This window comes from Taudactylus pleione, unplaced genomic scaffold (genome assembly GCF_031769625.1).
Source record: "Taudactylus pleione unplaced genomic scaffold, aTauple2 ptg000009l, whole genome shotgun sequence".
Taxonomy (NCBI): Eukaryota; Metazoa; Chordata; class Amphibia; order Anura; family Myobatrachidae; genus Taudactylus; species Taudactylus pleione.
In genome coordinates, this window is record NW_028284412.1 from 10,433,195 (window position 1) to 10,447,919 (window position 14,725).

The 14,725-nt window shown below is 36.6% G+C and overlaps 1 protein-coding gene across 2 annotated transcripts in view; it reads right to left on the reverse strand.

Annotated features, from left to right (window-relative positions):
* GTF3C3 (general transcription factor IIIC subunit 3) overlaps positions 1 to 14,725 on the reverse strand; it is an 89,283-nt gene that overhangs the window by 50,256 nt on the left and 24,302 nt on the right. For both annotated transcript variants that reach the window (XM_088467157.1, XM_088467167.1), the window contains exons 5-7: positions 11,323 to 11,446; positions 10,890 to 11,081; positions 9,234 to 9,399 (exon numbers count right to left, since the gene is read on the reverse strand). In XM_088467157.1, the coding sequence (XP_088323283.1) occupies positions 9,234 to 9,399; positions 10,890 to 11,081; positions 11,323 to 11,446 (482 nt within the window). The remainder of the gene's footprint in view (positions 1 to 9,233; positions 9,400 to 10,889; positions 11,082 to 11,322; positions 11,447 to 14,725) is intronic.

Genomic DNA, 14,725 nt, shown 5'->3' on the forward strand with positions numbered 1-14,725 from the left:
AACTTTTATTAATGTCACAGGTTAATATCCTATTGGGAAAGAGGAACAGCGAAAATAGTTTAAAAATTATTAGGTGTAATAAAGAAAGAAAAATGTGATTAAAAGATAATACGTGACATGTGTGTCCCGACCTACTACGTTGTAATAAAGATTAATTGTAGATGTTTGTGACCGTGTGTCTGATTACTTCAATAGGACCATATACTTAATTCAATTCGTGAGAATAGCACACATAAGTCACACATAATCCATTCAGTATCAAATGCTTTCAAAATTCAATTAATTATTGATCAAGTGTGTTGGAAATTGTTTCTGAGGGATATTAGCATATTATATAATCATGTATCCACATAAATATAAGCTCTCTAGTTAATTGTCAGTCCACCAAATAGCGTGGCTCATTGTGTGTTACCACATTACAAGATATTATCATATTATACAATCACTCCTATGGGGAATTCCTACATGGGCTTATGAATGCCCATTCATCAAATAGCGTGGTTCGTTTGTACATCAACACAGTAATATGCACCTCTGTATTCATACAATTCTGTTCTTCACAATTAAATTGAAATTAACATCTGGGAGTAGTTATGCTCATACACAATTAAAATCAAGGTGTATGGAATTCCTAATTGCTAGTTGGATAATATCCGCCAGAATATTATGTGCAAAAAGATCGTTTATTGATCACACTATTTGGATGGAATCACCCTTCAATAAGCTTGCTATTGGTCTCAAATTGTCCAGAACGGAGATCTCTCCTTTTACAGCTAATGCTTCTGGGAAATATGCAGAAACAATATAACACTATCAGCGTCCCTCATTTTTCATGTATATGATTGCCCATGAGAGTTCTCATGTATTGTGGCTCATGCTATTCAGTTGCTAAGACGGTCTTTCATCAAGCACATATCATAACACACTTAATTCATTGATTCTGCAGCATTGTTAACATTAGGTCGGATCACACATGCCGCTGCCAACGCAGCGTTTCGCTAACCAGCTTTATCAAGGCAAGCCAAATCACACGTCAGGGCATCCTTATGTACCCGGACGTACTATCCCGCACCAATCATGAGTCGTCCCAAAACAGACTGTCCAATCGCAGTCAGCCCTGTTCCGGCCAGCTCCGCCCATCTCTCGATGATTGACTGCCGGGAACTCCCAGGGAGAACACTGACGTCAAGTCCAGTCATCCATTAGTTAGGATAAAACAGACTCAACCAAAGGATCACTGATCCGCATCTCCGATTAGCACCATAACAAGACATAGAGACAGGCAAATAATCCCCATGTCCTTTGTTTCAAATACGCAGATCATGAGAACCTAGTTGACCCATATGAATGGTTAATTGTTAAACTGGAAATATGATTAAATATCCAACCATTCAGGTCACGTGACCCCCCCATAGTAATATCTATAGGGAGTTATACAGACCAACTTAATGGATGCCTCATTGAATTGATCATTTCAATCTTTCATATACCAATCCCTCTAGTATTCTATCCAAAATAGATGACACTCTTAAACATATATAGATTGACAATCATATAAATATATATACTTATACATTCTTATAATTCCTGTCTAATTCATATCCAAATAATCATAGTGTGTCAAAATTGAAGTGCTGAATTATAAAGTTAAAGTGTATATATGAAATTCATATATGTACAAATATTATTGAAAAAAAGAAAATTATGAAGTGATAAGATAAGTGCAAAAGAGCATTAGTGGACCAAAAAACAGTAAACAATAATATAAAAGAGGCCATAGGGGGCTCATATAAATAATATATATGAACAAATATATATATATTATATACATATATATAAATTAAATTATTATAAAAATACCAAAAGTGAAAAGGTGATCAAAAATAATGTAAGAGAGGCCGTAGGGGTCTCATGCAAATAGTGAGTATAAACGAAAAAATTAAATAATAAAAATATTAATATATATGAATAAAAATTGTAAAAATATAAAAATAACATAAAAGAAAAAAATAAAAATAAAATATATATAAATATCGTACAATAGAATATGATTATATCAAACATAAAAAGTGGTATAAAAAATACATGTAGAATAAAATGTATACATAATTCAAATCAAAAAATGTGCATCCATTATAGAGAGAATCGTAGAAAAAGAGTATACAATGATATCTAAATGTCTTCAGGAAACTCTGTTCCCTTATTATAGTCCAATTCTATATATTACTCATGTAAATTATAAGCCCATCACTAAGGGTCTTCATATTCATATTGAAAACTTTTAATCAAAAAAGAAGGATTAATAAAAGGAGATCATCCTCGTCTACCATGGAATGGAAAAGAAATTAGATATTAATATCCGCACTGCACAATATGTAATGATATCTAAAGATACTTAGGAAACTTGGTTCCCTTATTATAGTTCAATTCTATATGTTACTCATATAAATTATAAGTCCATTGCTAAGGATCTTCATACTTGTATTCAAAAATAACTTATTAATCAAAAAGGACTAATAGAAGAAGATCATCCTTATCTACCATAGAATGGAAAAGAAAAAGAAAAAAAGAGGCAGATAACTTCATAGCTATTTATGTAAGTATGTTGAGCCTATGATCTTATCTCAGAAAAGCCATGTAACTATTCTCTTCATTTAACCCTTTTGGTGTTAGGGTATCCATAAGGAAAATAAATCTAGTCTCCTGCTTCAGAAGTTCACAATCCATGTCACCACCCCTGATGTTAGTTTTAATCTTCCTCATTCCATAAGCTCTCAAACCTACAGACTTTCCTTCATGATGTTTCAAAAAATGCTTTGCTACTGATGTCAATGGTTTAAAAAGCAACTGATCACGTTTGGCGTTTCTTATATCTCCCAGATGTTCTAAAATTCTTTTTTTTTGAGAGGTCTGATCGTTTTGCCAATGTATTCCTTATCACAGGGACACCTCAGATTATAGATTACAGCCGTGGTATTGCAATCAATATAATCGCCTCTAACAACATCTATAGGTGGAACCGCACGAACAAAGATACTTCAAACAATCGTTTGAATTATACCACCTCTGATGTTGATTCATCAGATGAGTTCATGCATGAAAGAACACCAATTGGCAAACAAGAAAAGGATTTTTTAGGGGTAACTCCCAGAGAAACCAGGGACAATATAGGACAATCTTTAATAGGATCAGAAGGGGAAAGAAGAGGAAAACGAAGATTCAAGGATTGGAGGGAAGAACCCAGGGATTACAGACGATACAGGAAATAGAAGAATCTGATTCCCTGAGGGTTGTCAATTTTACGGATAGAATACTTACAACATCTCAGATAGAAGTCCTTAACAAGGGACTATCCTTCTCACCTATGCAGACATTTGACAGGTTTGAATATGAGAAGGATATTAACCTTTTTGCAAGGAAGCTCCTTCTAAAAAACTTTTTTAGAAATACGAGAAATTTTGATGAATTAATATCGATCCCCATGATCCTCTCAGAGGAAGAGTCAACAGCTGTCTCGATATTAGAGGAGTTAGGTGGGACACAAATGTCTTTGGAACAAACTAAAACACCAGTCCCATATGAACCATTAGGAATTAAAGCCACCTCATTGAAAAAGAAATCCACTTTTTGTCCTGATCCATCAATCTGTCCCCAAGTTAAAATATTTGTTGATCTTGTAAGCAAGGATTTGGACGTTTTGGAGGTTAATAAGAAGATCATGAAGAATGATTATAACTTGGGAAGAGAAGAACGAAAGGCACTAAAAGAAATACAGACATGGAAGGATACTATAATTAAACCATCTGATAAAGGTGGTAATGTGGTTCTATGGTCTAAGGAAAAATATGTAAAAGAATTAAATCGACAATTGGAGGATGTCTCTTGTTATAGGCGTTTGATTTTCAATCCCATCAATGACTTCATGGAACTATACAATAGGATCATATTGAGAGCTAGAAATGAAGGTGTCACAACGAAGAAGGATTATGATTTTTTGAAAACAGAACACCCAAGGATACCGACCCTATACTTACTACCAAAGATTCATAAAAATGAGACTAACCCACCCGGGAGACCGATTGTCTCTGGGATGGGTAGCCTCACAGAAAATGCCAGTAAATTCTTGGACTTTCATCTAAGGGATTATGTCTTGGGATTACCATCTTTCATTAGAGATACGTCTGATGTATTGAATAAAATCCAAGATGTGATTTTAAACGAGAGTACTTGGCTAATAACTTGTGATGTAGAGAGTCTGTACACGAGTATTAATCATGAACATGGGATCAAGGCGGTGGAATACTTTTTAAGCATGGATCAAAATACAGCTCTCAATAATTTTCTTATTTCTCTACTACGATTTGTACTTTCTAAAAATTTCTGTGTGTGTGATAAGAACTTCTACCTCCAGGTACGAGGTACTGCAATGGGGACCACATGTGCCCCCACGTATGCTAACCTCTACCTGGGGTGGTGGGAGAGAGAACATGTGTTTAATGAGGAAAATGATATCTACACAAAACACATTACTCTTTGGCTAAGATATATTGACGATCTTCTGATAATTTGGGAAGGAGAGGTGAAATACTTTGAGGAATTCCTAATGAAGTTAAATACCAACAAACTTAACTTAAAATTAACACATGAAGCAAGCAAAGAGAGTATAAATTTTTTGGACATCTCCCTCACCATTGAAAGGGATGGACACATATCAACGGATTTGTATTGTAAGAAGACTTCGACTAACAGTCTTTTGAATAGCAAGAGCTCTCATTTTCCTCCGGTTATGAAAGGATTACCTAAGGGCGAATTCTTACGTATGAAGCGAAATTGCTCAGAAGATCATACATTTCGGAAAAGATCAGATCAACTGAGTGGAAGATTAAAATCTCGTGGTTATAGTAACAGAATGATAAAGAGAGCCTGTGAGGAGACTGTCAAATATACAAGAGATAAACTATTGACACCTAAGACAAGAAAGGAAGAACCAGAATGTGTGAGGTTTATAGGGACCTTCTGTCATGAATGGAGACAGATACAAGAGATGCTTCAGAGACATCTGAATGTGTCGAAAACAGATCGAGACCTTACAGAATGTGTTGGAGATAAGATCAATATAAGTTGGAGACGGTCTAAGAACTTGAAGGATATCCTAGTCCGGAGCCATTTTGAGGAACCTAGAAAGCCATTGTACTCTAGGAAGGGATCCAGGAAATGTGGAACTTGCAAGGCATGTTGGACAATGATTACGACTGAAACTTACAGAGACAAATTTAACAAGACCTGGCAAATTCCCGATTATATTGATTACAATACCACGGCTGTAATCTATAATCTGAGGTGTCCCTGTGATAAGGAATACATTGGCAAAATGATCAGACCTCTCAAAAAAAAAGAATTTTAGAACATCTGGGAGATATAAGAAACGCCAAACGTGATCAGTTGCTTTTTAAACCGTTGACATCAGTAGCAAAGCATTTTTTGAAACATCATGAAGGAAAGTCTGTAGGTTTGAGAGCTTATGGAATGAGGAAGATTAAAACTAACATCAGGGGTGGTGACATGGATTGTGAACTTCTGAAGCAGGAGACTAGATTTATTTTCCTTATGGATACCCTAACACCAAAAGGGTTAAATGAAGAGAATAGTTACATGGCTTTTCTGAGATAAGATCATAGGTTCAACATACTTACATAAATAGCTATGAAGTTATCTGCCTCTTTTTTCTTTTTCTTTTCCATTCTATGGTAGATAAGGATGATCTTCTTCTATTAGTCCTTTTTGATTAATAAGTTATTTTTGAATACAAGTATGAAGATCCTTAGCAATGGATTTATAATTTATATGAGTAACATATAGAATTGAACTATAATAAGGGAACCAAGTTTCCTAAGTATCTTTAGATATCATTACATATTGTGCAGTGCGGATATTAATATCTAATTTCTTTTCCATTCCATGGTAGACGAGGATGATCTCCTTTTATTAATCCTTCTTTTTTGATTAAAAGTTTTCAATATGAATATGAAGACCCTTAGTGATGGGCTTATAATTTACATGAGTAATATATAGAATTGGACTGTAATAAGGGAACAGAGTTTCCTGAAGACATTTAGATATCATTGTATACTCTTTTTCTACGATTCTCTCTATAATGGATGCACATTTTTTGATTTGAATTATGTATACATTTTATTCTACATGTATTTTTTATACCACTTTTTATGTTTGATATAATCATATTCTATTGTACGATATTTCTATATATTTTATTTTTATTTTTTTCTTTTATGTTATTTTTATATTTTTACAGTTTTTATTCATATATATTAATATTTTTATTATTTAATTTTTTCGTTTATACTCACTATTTGCATGAGACCCCTACGGCCTCTCTTACATTATTTTTGATCACCTTTTCACTTTTGGTATTTTTATAATAATTTTATTTATATATATGTATATAATATATATATATTTGTTCATATATATTATTTATATGAGCCCCCTATGGCCTCTTTTATATTATTGTTTACTGTTTTTTGGTCCACTAATGATCTTTTGCACTTATCTTATCACTTCATAATTTTCAATAATATTTGTACATATATGAATTTCATATATACACTTTAACTTTATAATTCAGCACTTCAATTTTGACACACTATGATTATTTGGATATGAATTAGACAGGAATTATAAGAATGTATAAGTATATATATTTATATGATTGTCAATCTATATATGTTTAAGAGTGTCATCTATTTTGGATAGAATACTAGAGGGATTGGTATATGAAAGATTGAAATGATCAATTCAACGAGGCATCCATTAAGTTGGTCTGTATAACTCCCTATAGATATTACTATGGGGGGGTCACGTGACCTGAATGGTTGGATATTTAATCATATTTCCAGTTTAACAATTAACCATTCATATGGGTCAACTAGGTTCTCATGATCTGCGTATTTGAAACAAAGGACATGGAGATTATTTGCCTGTCTCTATGTCTTGTTATGGTGCTAATCGGAGATGCGGATCAGTGATCCTTTGGTTGAGTCAATTTTATCCTAACTAATGGATGACTGGACTTGACGTCAGTGTTCTCCCTGGGAGTTCCCGGCAGTCAATCATCGAGAGATGGGCGGAGCTGGCCGGAACAGGGCTGACTGCGATTGGACAGTCTGTTTTGGGACGACTCATGATTGGTGCGGGATAGTACGTTCGGGTACATAAGGATGCCCCGACGTGTGATTCAGCTTGCCTTGATAAAGCTGTTTAGCGAAACGCTGCGTTGGCAGCGGCATGTGTGATCCGACCTAATGTTAACAATGCTGCAGAATCAATGAATTAAGTGTGTTATGATATGTGCTTGATGAAAGACCGTCTTAGCAACTGAACAGAATGAGCCACAATACATGAGAACTCTCATGGGCAATCATATACATGAAAAATGAGGGACGCTGATAGTGTTATACTGTATCTGCATATTTCCCAGAAGCATTAGCTGTAAAAGGAGAGATCTCCGTTCTGGACAATTTGAGACCAATAGCAAGCTTATTGAAGGGTGATTCCATCCAAATAGTGTGATCAATAAACGATCTTTTTGCACATAATATTCTGGCGGATATTGTCCAACTAGCAATTAGGAATTCCATACACCTTGATTTTAATGGTGTATGAGCATAACTACTCCCAGATGTTAATTTCAATTTAATTGTGAAGAACAGAATTGTATGAATACAGAGGTGCATATTACTGTGTTGATGTACAAACGAACCACGCTATTTGATGAATGGGCATTCATAAGCCCATGTAGGAATTCCCCATAGGAGTGATTGTATAATATGATAATATCTTGTAATGTGGTAACACACAATGAGCTACGCTATTTGGTGGACTGACAATTAACTAGAGAGCTTATATTTATGTGGATACATGATTATATAATATGCTAATATCCCTCAGAAACAATTTCCAACACACTTGATCAATAATTAATTGAATTTTGAAAGCATTTGATACTGAATGGATTATGTGTGACTTATGTGTGCTATTCTCACGAATTGAATTAAGTATATGGTCTTATTGAAGTAATCAGACACACGGTCACAAACATCTACAATTAATCTTATTACAACGTAGTAGGTCGGGACACACATGTCGCGTATTATCTTTTAAACACATTTTTCTTTCTTTATTACACCTAATAATTTTTAAACTATTTTCGCTGTTCCTCTTTTCCAATAGGATATTAACCTGTGACATTAATAAAAGATACGTTTTAACAATAGTGCACCACATATGACATTTCGTGTCTATCTTTCTTTTTCTGTGTATGTTGCCATAGCAACCAATCAGATTCTACTTCTCAGTTCTCTAGCACCTTCTAGAAGAGAATATCTGGAATCTGATTGGTTGCTATGGGCAACATCCGTTTTTAATAGAACTCCCATCTTAGTAAATTTACCTCCTAATGTCTAAAAGTGAAACTATATCTTAATGTAGCATGAAACTTAGGGCCTCATTCAGGGATGTGCTAAAACCCGATGGTTTGCGTATATCTCCAATGTTATAAGATCGGCGCAGTCACAGGATCTGTACTGCACATGTGCCGGTCTTTTACTGTGAGATCTCACGCAGTTCCCCAAAGTTGCAGCCTATTCAGTTTGTGGGCGGGGAGATGCAGGGCTTCCTGACCCTGGCTGAGCAGATCCATTGCCCATCCTAAGTAATATTAATTATATTGACCGATTTAGTTATAAATATATATTCAAACTTCAAAAAGCTGTGCAATTAAAAATAGCCATTATTTTTAATAAAACAGTAAAACGTACACATATGTGCCAGTATCCCTGTAAAGGTAAAGCTTATTCAGATGAGCGATTACGGAGACGGTCACAATGGTAATCTGCTGTTGCGTGTTCAGACGCAGCACTTGGATCGCAGACGCCTCCTTCTGCATTACCATTTTAGTATCGATCATGCGTCCAAAAATGAAGTAGCGTTGCTAATTGCGTCCATCGCTGATTCACGCCCTAATGCAAGAGCATGTTTATCAGGATAGAAATCCCGGAGGCACATATGGTATATAACCAATAATGCAGTGGATTCCAGCAAGGCTAAAGTCCCATGTCCTCTTTGTGCAGCCATGTTATGAACTTGGCAATGGTAGAAAAGTAACCACAATAATTACACATGTTCAAAACTGATGAAACTGTGAAAGAACTTACTTGGCCATATCCCTCGCCAGCTGCATAAAGCGATCGCCATCAGCAGGAGACAACAGATTGAGGATACGACGATATCCATCCATGGCCATCTTATGGTCTCCCACCTGCTCATACAGGCTGGACCTTTCCCACAAGTATCGAACGTTGGTGGGATTATATTTCAGTGCTGGAAAACATGAAAGATAATTATCTTTTTGTTCCTTACTTATATTACATTGTGGATATAAATATATAATAATTTGCCTGATGTGTCCTTGAAAAAAAAAAAAAAAAAATGGAAAAACACAGAGCCTGATGCTGATTCACACACAATCCACGCGCAATGCCGCCTGTTACTGTAGTAGCGTGATTACTTGCAACTGCGCATGCGCAACAATTTCTGAAAATCCCTACAGCGACAAAGTGTACATCAGACAGGCAACGGCCAATACAGATTGCTGCGTTCACTTTTGTGTCCAACTAAAAAATCAGGCGCATAGTGCCAGCAAATCTATAGTGCATTTTTTCAAGATTTTGCATAAGCAGAACAAACTAAAAAAAACAACACGTAAGAATATACATAAAAAGGTTTTTAGAGAAAAGTTAAATAAAATTAGCAAATTCCCCATTCAAAATTATAGAAGGAAAAAAAAAACAAGTATGCACTGAAAACAGAGCAGACACGTGATATCATGCTGGTCACTCTGTTCTATTGTAACATGCAACAAATAAGCCACCGAGGAGAAATGTATGACATCTTCTCAAGAGTGGACTTGTGGAGAAGTTGCCCATAGCGAACCAATCAGCTTTGAAGTAGTCGAGTACATTCTATTAAATGACAGTCAGAAGCTGATTGGTTCTGTGGGTAACTTCTCCACTCTTAAGACGACTGGATACATTTTCCCCCAGGTGTATTACGGAAGAAGCCACTAGGAGCATTACATACACCTATACCCTTCCCTGTCCACTGTATTGTAATGCAAGTCTGTATTTTAACACAGACAAAGATCAAACTGCATTGTTAGTAGTTGGGTACACACTGTACAATAATTTGTCAGATCAGGTGATTTTCGGCTGCTTTGTCCAATAAGTGTACGCAGCCACCCAGGGCCAAGCAGAATGACCTGCTGCACAAAATTTCTCAAACAATGAGCAGACGTTGTGCACATTTCATAGTGTGTCTTTCCCAACATCTGTCCAACAGTTCTCTTAATTTTAAGACGTCACCTTTGTGATGATCTTAGGATAGATAATCATTCGGACTGGAACGATAAATCACTGGTGTGTGCGCTGTGCACTCAAATCAGATGTTCAAGATTGTTTTAATCCCTCTGAAAATCATAAATTCGGCCGAATCATTCAGTTGTGTAACTATGTTCAATCAGATTAGCTTTTCTCAAGATGACCATACACACACAAAGATTTTTCCATGCAATCTGACAAAAGGTACAACGGGCTGAGGGATGTAAAAGATCTTTAACTCCATACATTGAGAGAACGATTGTCTGACAGATGGTGCATGCACAAAAGATTAAATCAAAAGATCACTATCGGTTTTGCGAGTTTTTGATTGTTGGCAGATTATTTTTCAAATACATACACTGAACGATAATCGTTAGCATGCCGGATTGCCTGTAAATATCTCTAGTGTATGGCCCGCTTTAGAATATTATATACCTTTAGAGTAGCAAAATATGGCCTGCTTAATGTTGTCTTGTTCTAAAGACATCTCTGCTAGTCGGACCCATTCTTCTGTGTCGCTGGGGTTCAGATGAGCAGCAATCAGCTCAAACTGCAGCGATTTTTCCATGTCCCCCTGGTCCTCATAGATCATTGCGAGCGTTGAGAAAGGTTCATAAGCCAGTGGAGCTGTTACAATGAAAACAGAAAGCTATGATAGGCAATATATTAAACATAGATGACTGTACTGGTATAGGATTTAAACATTCAATTTGGCCTATGTTTATATTTGTAATAATTGTAAAATAGACCACAAAATGTATTCAGCTACTTCCACAATTATATGGTAGCAAATATGTGGACTGTACTTCTGATCTAGTTATTGGGTCTGGGAACAATGAGATGCATTTACAGTAGCATGACTGCATACCTTGTCTAATGATTTCCATGCACATTATTATGGCTTCCTCTCCCTCTCCACGGGCAAACCGAATGTTGGCCTCTCCCATGAGCCCTCGGAGAGCTCTCGGAAGCTTGCTGCGAGGTCTTTTTGCCTAACCAAGAAAGTCAAAGTGACATTAATCCACAAGCCTATGATCATAGAAAAATGTATTTCTTTTAAAACTATTTACTATTGCTGTACGGTCAGCTTCCTTCCTAAATGAGTGCTCTACTGCAGCGTTAAAGGACCCCATCAGTGGAATATGGATTAGATGTTATTTACAACATGTGTCAACTCTGTAAGGACCAGAGATGCTACCTTTTGGAGAAAGTTTAATTACATAGATAGATTTGGACTAGGAGTGCCAGTTCTTGTGGTTTGAAGTATATACTGTATATATATTTATTAAATTACAGTTCATCCAACAACAGATCGTCTCCTAATCTTGAGATTCATTCCATTCAAGATTGGATTTTATTTAACACTCTTGAGATTTTCATGTACACCCCTGAAGAAGACCCCTTTATGGGAAGAAACGCTGTATCTACTTGCCACGGTCGAGGTTCCTGTCATCAAGCTCACACCTGGAAGGGTTTTAGCAGGATATTACACACCCTTTAATTAATTAATATAAGCAATTTTATATAATTGACAAATACTCTATCAAGAATAAAAGATATTCTGATATCTACTAATGAGTGCCTATTGGCCTTCTTATTGGGTTATTTTTGGTGAGTGGGTATAATTCCCGACGACATTGGATTCCCAAAAGATTTAAGAAAAATATTTGGTGACTCAAGAAAGAACAAACAACACTAAGAAACATTTGGGTTTGCAACCGTTTTATTTATAGACACACTGATGGACATGTGGGATCATCATTAATCAATATTAAAAAACATTATGTGCGATTCTAGCGCCCTCTAGTGTTGGTTTTTAGAATACATACACATATACAGTATAATTATATATATATATATATATATATATATTATACACACACACACAGTATATATTACATAGACGCACACACTTACCAGATTGAACAAATGACAACACAATTCCTCAACCCCGACATCCGTTTCAAACATACCATGTGACGGGCATAACATACCTTTCCAGTAGCAGAATAATGACATCCGATAACTAGATTATAACACAGGTATAATACTTGCATGACTCACAGTGGTGGATATACCGCTCGGCACATGAGTTATAGGCGGGAGGAGGGGGGGGGGTGAGCATGGGACAGACTTGGCTGTCTGGACGGAGGCATCAGGACGAGCCCTGACATAAATACGGCAGAGCAGATAGTGACGTGATGTGTATGTGACAGGTAGCCTGCTGCTGTTACTGCTATTATACTGCCTGCAGCACTCTTTAAATAAAAGCTGTTCTGTGAGGCATCTGAAATCCCATAATGAAACTTTCAGGTAAGTTCTGTAATATATATTACATTTAAAGATGAGTGGTTTTACTCAGTTATGTTGGATCTCAAAAACGGCATCTTATTTGCTATCCTGCGTCCGAAATGTTTTGGATAGCCAATAAGATAAATCTGAACTTGCGCCAATTGCCAAAAAGAACCAAGTTGCTAATCTTTAATTAAATTATACAGATCTCAAAGTTAATTCTGCACCAATTTTTCCAGTTTTCTATAGTCATAAGTGACGCTGCTAATTTTTTATTTATTTCCAAATTACTTTTTATTGTTTTTGCTAGTAGGTTTGTTGCCTGTAGATGTTTTCACCATTTTCCAACGTCTAATAATGGTCGGATTGTCAAGTACAAAATAACATAACATCCAAAACAGTAAACGGAATTTGATGAGGCACTCATTAAGAACAGAGTACACTATGCTATGGGGGAGGGGCGGCCAGACCCCTAAATCTGCCCCTGACAACACAATGATATTAAAATGTGTATGAAGCATTTCTTAGACAACGAAATAGCAACCTAATCTGCACCCTTAGGAATTCTGTGTACAGACAATCATGCCACTGTTGGAAATAGTCTGCACAAAAGTGTAATATAATGTACTACCGAAGCAAAGAGAATGAACAAGAGCACCCAAGCTGCTTGCAAACACCATTTGCTGAATGTGCACTCTTTGGATGCTAAACCAGCAATAATATTCCTTCTGAATGTACAACTTATACACAGCTACTAAAGGAGAGTTTACATACAACTTTCTCTGAATGTTCTTTCCAGCAGGAGTATAATTCATACTGGTATTCCAATGCATTACTTATGCGATTTGAATATAATAGTTTTCAGTGGCGGCTCCAGAGGTGTGGCTGCAGCACAGTCCAAAATTCAAATAGTGAAACCACACCAACTGCCTTTTCAAATGCTGCCAAACATAGGGTGGTATTCAATTAGATTCGAGTCCGCGATGAAGTTTTGCCTACCCGACTTTCTGAACCCCCCAAAAAGATACACTAACATTGGAGATCAATATAGAGGAGTACTAATATCCCTAATAAATATATTTTGGGTACTTAAGTTTTGACAATTGCTTGCGTCCTTATAAAAGTGGTGAAGAATGGCATTAAGCAGTATTTTTTGGTAAAAATAAGTAGTCCTGTCAAATTTGGGGTACTTGAAAATTAGAGATGCCCGGGCTCGGATTAGTTCGGATTTTCATGCCAAGTTCGGATTTTTCCCGACAAAAATCGGGTCTCAGAAAGAAGCAAAACATCATCTTTCATAGACATACATCATCATTCCTGGACTTTTGTCCAGGAATGATTATGTTTGTCCATGAAAGATGACGTTTTGCCTCTTTCGGAGACCCAATTTTTAGCCGGAAAAATCAGAACTAATCCGAGCCCGCACATCTCTATTGAAAATGGGTGCTAGCATATTTTAAAGTCTCTGAAGTGAAGTTTAAAAAAAACGTGAAAAACGCACCTGTTGCAAGCACCTGCAATCAAAAAAACACCTGCAACAGGCTCGCACAACATCCAAAGTGGCCTCACCCACTGAAAGGCCAGGTGAGTTAAAAGCCGGTACAGCTATTTCCTCGTTAACATGAAACCGGGAAACAACTTTGGGAAGAAATTCAGGACGAGTGCGTAGCACTGCCCTGTTCCCATGAAAAATCAAGAAAGGGGGTCTACAAGAGAGAGCCCCTAAATCAGAAACCCGTCTGGCCGAAGCTATGGCCAGAAGGAAAACAGTCTTAGCTGTTAGCAATTTAAGATCCACTGAGCCCAGTGGTTCAAACGGCGGTCCTTGGAGAGCCCTCAGGACCACATCCAAGTCCCAAGGCGCCACAGGTGGAACAAACGGCAGCTGAATTAGAAGAACGCCCTGCATAAAGGTGCGCACATAAGGGATTGTAGCAAACCTACGATGAAACCAGACAGACAGGGCAGAAACCTGCACC